This window comes from Procambarus clarkii, chromosome 27 (assembly GCF_040958095.1).
Source record: "Procambarus clarkii isolate CNS0578487 chromosome 27, FALCON_Pclarkii_2.0, whole genome shotgun sequence".
NCBI classification, from domain to species: domain Eukaryota; kingdom Metazoa; phylum Arthropoda; class Malacostraca; order Decapoda; family Cambaridae; genus Procambarus; species Procambarus clarkii.
The window spans coordinates 21,410,030-21,413,250 of NC_091176.1; the positions used below are offsets into that span (position 1 = coordinate 21,410,030).

General features: G+C 40.1%; 1 protein-coding gene across 1 annotated transcript; it reads right to left on the reverse strand.

Moving 5' to 3' along the window:
• Positions 1 to 2,338: 2,338 nt before the first annotated feature.
• LOC138369192 (golgin subfamily A member 6-like protein 2) lies at positions 2,339 to 2,983 on the reverse strand. The gene has a single exon (XM_069332131.1). It carries the CDS (start codon positions 2,981 to 2,983, stop codon positions 2,339 to 2,341), a length of 645 nt encoding a protein of 214 aa, XP_069188232.1.
• Positions 2,984 to 3,221: the final 238 nt, after the last annotated feature.

The following is a 3,221-nucleotide window of genomic DNA, read 5'->3' on the forward strand; positions in this document are numbered from 1 at the left end:
AGCATATTGTATACTTTCCACACACGGTGAACGAAGCATTCTTGTTTTATTTTAAAGCTGAACAAGTGTTAAGACGCATTTGTGCTTTTTAACAGGTGTTAAAATGTAGGTGTCCTTGCTTAACAGGTGTTGAGACGTCAATGTGTTTCTTTAAGAGGGGTTGAGACGTCAGTCTGTTTAGCAGGTGCATATATATATATATATATATATATATATATATATATATATATATATATATATATATATATATATATATATATATATATATATATATATATATATATATATATTATATATATATATATATATATATATATATATATATATATATATATATATATATATATATATATATATATATATATATATATATATATATATATATATATATATATATATATATATATATATAATATATATATTATTGTAATTCTTATAGACGTGCGTTATTGAATATGACCGAAAGGGATAGATCATTTACTTCTCTCTATATTTCTATGTTTTTCTTTACTTGGAAAGGAAATTGAAATCTATTTTATTTTTCAATAAAGTTCATTTAACTAATACTTCATTCACACTAACAATCTATCTCATTCCAATGGTAATTCCATAAGTCAAAACACTGTCGTTTGATAACTAATATACTATTAATTCCTCCAACAGTTTGGCACGTCCCCAAAATCTGTGGCAGGCCATCTGGGTGCTTGCATTAATCAGCCAGACGCCAAGATGAATGGCATTAGGACTCACCGATAGGAAGTAGGAACACATTAGGAAGTCCGTCAACTTGAACCATTACCAACACCAGATAATGATTCAAGTTGGCTCGCCATGTTATCAACGTCCAAATTATGCTTTTCAGGCCCCTAAGCTATCGTGAGCTTGTTGAAGGTAGTTATTCACTTCTGTTGATACGTTATACACTTCTGTTGATAAGTTATACACTTCTGTTGTTAACGGTCCCTTATGCTTACGGACCTTGTTTTAGAGAGTCTATCCTAGGCTTTGTCTCCCAAATACTAACAGGATTCACGAAACTTATAGCATATTTCTCCTGCTCCTTTTCGTGATTTTACCAGCGTTTAATTTGAAGTCGTTTTGCCTATCCGCAATCGTATAGCGGGATTTAATTTCACTAAAGCACTGGAAGTTTGACGCTATGGTCAATAGCGTTAAAATTATGTGTGTGTGTGAGTTTAAGAATAGATTGAACAATACGGACAGAGTCTGCAACATGTTTTCTTCACATACACACACGCACACATATGTTACATGTTACACAGAAACATGCACATACACACACACACACACACACACACACACACACACACACACACACACACACACATACACACACACACACATACGCACACACTCACACACACACACACACACACACACACACACACACACACACACACACACACACACACACACACACACACACACACACACACACAGATTCAAACGCTGCTTCAGCCACTTCATTGACAAATATTGTGATGTTGAACTCGACTGCTCTGTGACACTATTCACTCATCCTCCGTATTCCTGACTTTAGTGAGTAATTTGCCTCGGGTTTTAGACACACAAATTAAACGTTTGAAGTTTAGATTGCTTTGGGAAAGGGTTTGCAGTGTATTTCAATTGTGCTGCTTCGTATATGACATTTCGACGGTGAGTGAATATTCTGCAGATTTCTCGGAAATCTTAGTGATGTGTGCAAGCAGGATGGTGACCTGTCAACCTCCCTGATTGTCCCTTTATGGCCCTATGTTTCAGAAAATAGTAATCTTTGTATTTTTTCACATGCACTTTTGTTATTATATAAAGCAAAGCACTTAGATATTTTATGTTCCTTATATATAATATGATGATACATTTTCAAATCGAATATTTATACAAGTAATAATATTATCAACTTCAAAGATCCGTAGTTGTTTTCCAGTCCTTTAGTGAACTGTGTTGGCCAATCAGACAACGAACGCTGTTTGGCCTGTCTCTCCTGACCAGCCACATCTCTCTCCTGACCAGCCACATCTCTCACCTGACCAGCCACATCTCTCTCCTGACCAGCCACATCTCTCTCCTGACCAGCCACATCTCTCTCCTGACCAGCCACATCTCTTTCCTGACCTGCCACATCTCTCTCCTGACCAGCCACATCTCTCTCCAGACCAGCCACATCTCTCTCCAGACCAGCCACATATCTCTCCTGACCAGCCACATCTCTCTCCTGACCAGCCACATCTCTCACCTGACCAGCCACATCTCTCACCTGACCAGCCACATCTCTCTCCTGACCAGCCACATCTCTCACCTGACCAGCCACATCTCTCTACTGACCAGCCACATCTCTCTCCTGACCAGCCACATCTCTCACCTGACCAGCCACATCTCTCACCTGACCAGCCACATCTCTCACCTGACCAGCCACATCTCTCTCCTGACCAGCCACATCTCTCTCCTGACCAGCCACATCTCTCACCTGACCAGCCACATCTCTCACCTGACCAGCCACATCTCTCACCTGACCAGCCACATCTCTCTCCTGACCAGCCACATCTCTCACCTGACCAGCCACATCTCTCTCCTGACCAGCCACATCTCTCTCCTGACCAGCCACATCTCTCTCCTGACCAGCCACATCTCTCTCCTGACCAGCCACATCTCTCTCCTGACCAGCCACATCTCTCTCCTGACCAGCCACATCTCTTTCCTGACCAGCCACATCTCTCTCCTGACCAGCCACATCTCTCTCCTGACCAGCAACATCTCTCTCCAGACCAGCCACATCTCTCTCCTGACCAGCCACATCTCTCTCCTGACCAGCCACATCTCTCTCCTGACCAGCCACATCTCTCTCCCGACCAGCCACATCTCTCTCCTGACCAGCCACATCTCTTTCCTGACCAGCCACATCATGGTGAATCAACCCTTGAAATAAAATCTCCTCCAATACTTTGAAGTATTTCATCAGCATATCCAGAGAATTTGTGTATATAAAGAAAGACTTAAATATGTAGTTGCTAATTCATGATTAAAATTTTCACAATATGTCGAAATAACATATATACCAATAAATGTGAACTACAACAGCGAATAAGATCAATGAATACCTGTCCGTGTGAAACCTGTTTATCTCTTATGTATTATGACGATTTAGTATGCTCTTGTTTCAAAAGCCTGAGTTACGAGTTTATCGATAACGATAATCATTT

Excerpts from the sequence above, each read along its gene's own strand:
- LOC138369192 (XM_069332131.1), bottom strand. The coding sequence starts at position 2,983 with ATGCTGATGAAATACTTCAAAGTATTGGAGGAGATTTTATTTCAAGGG.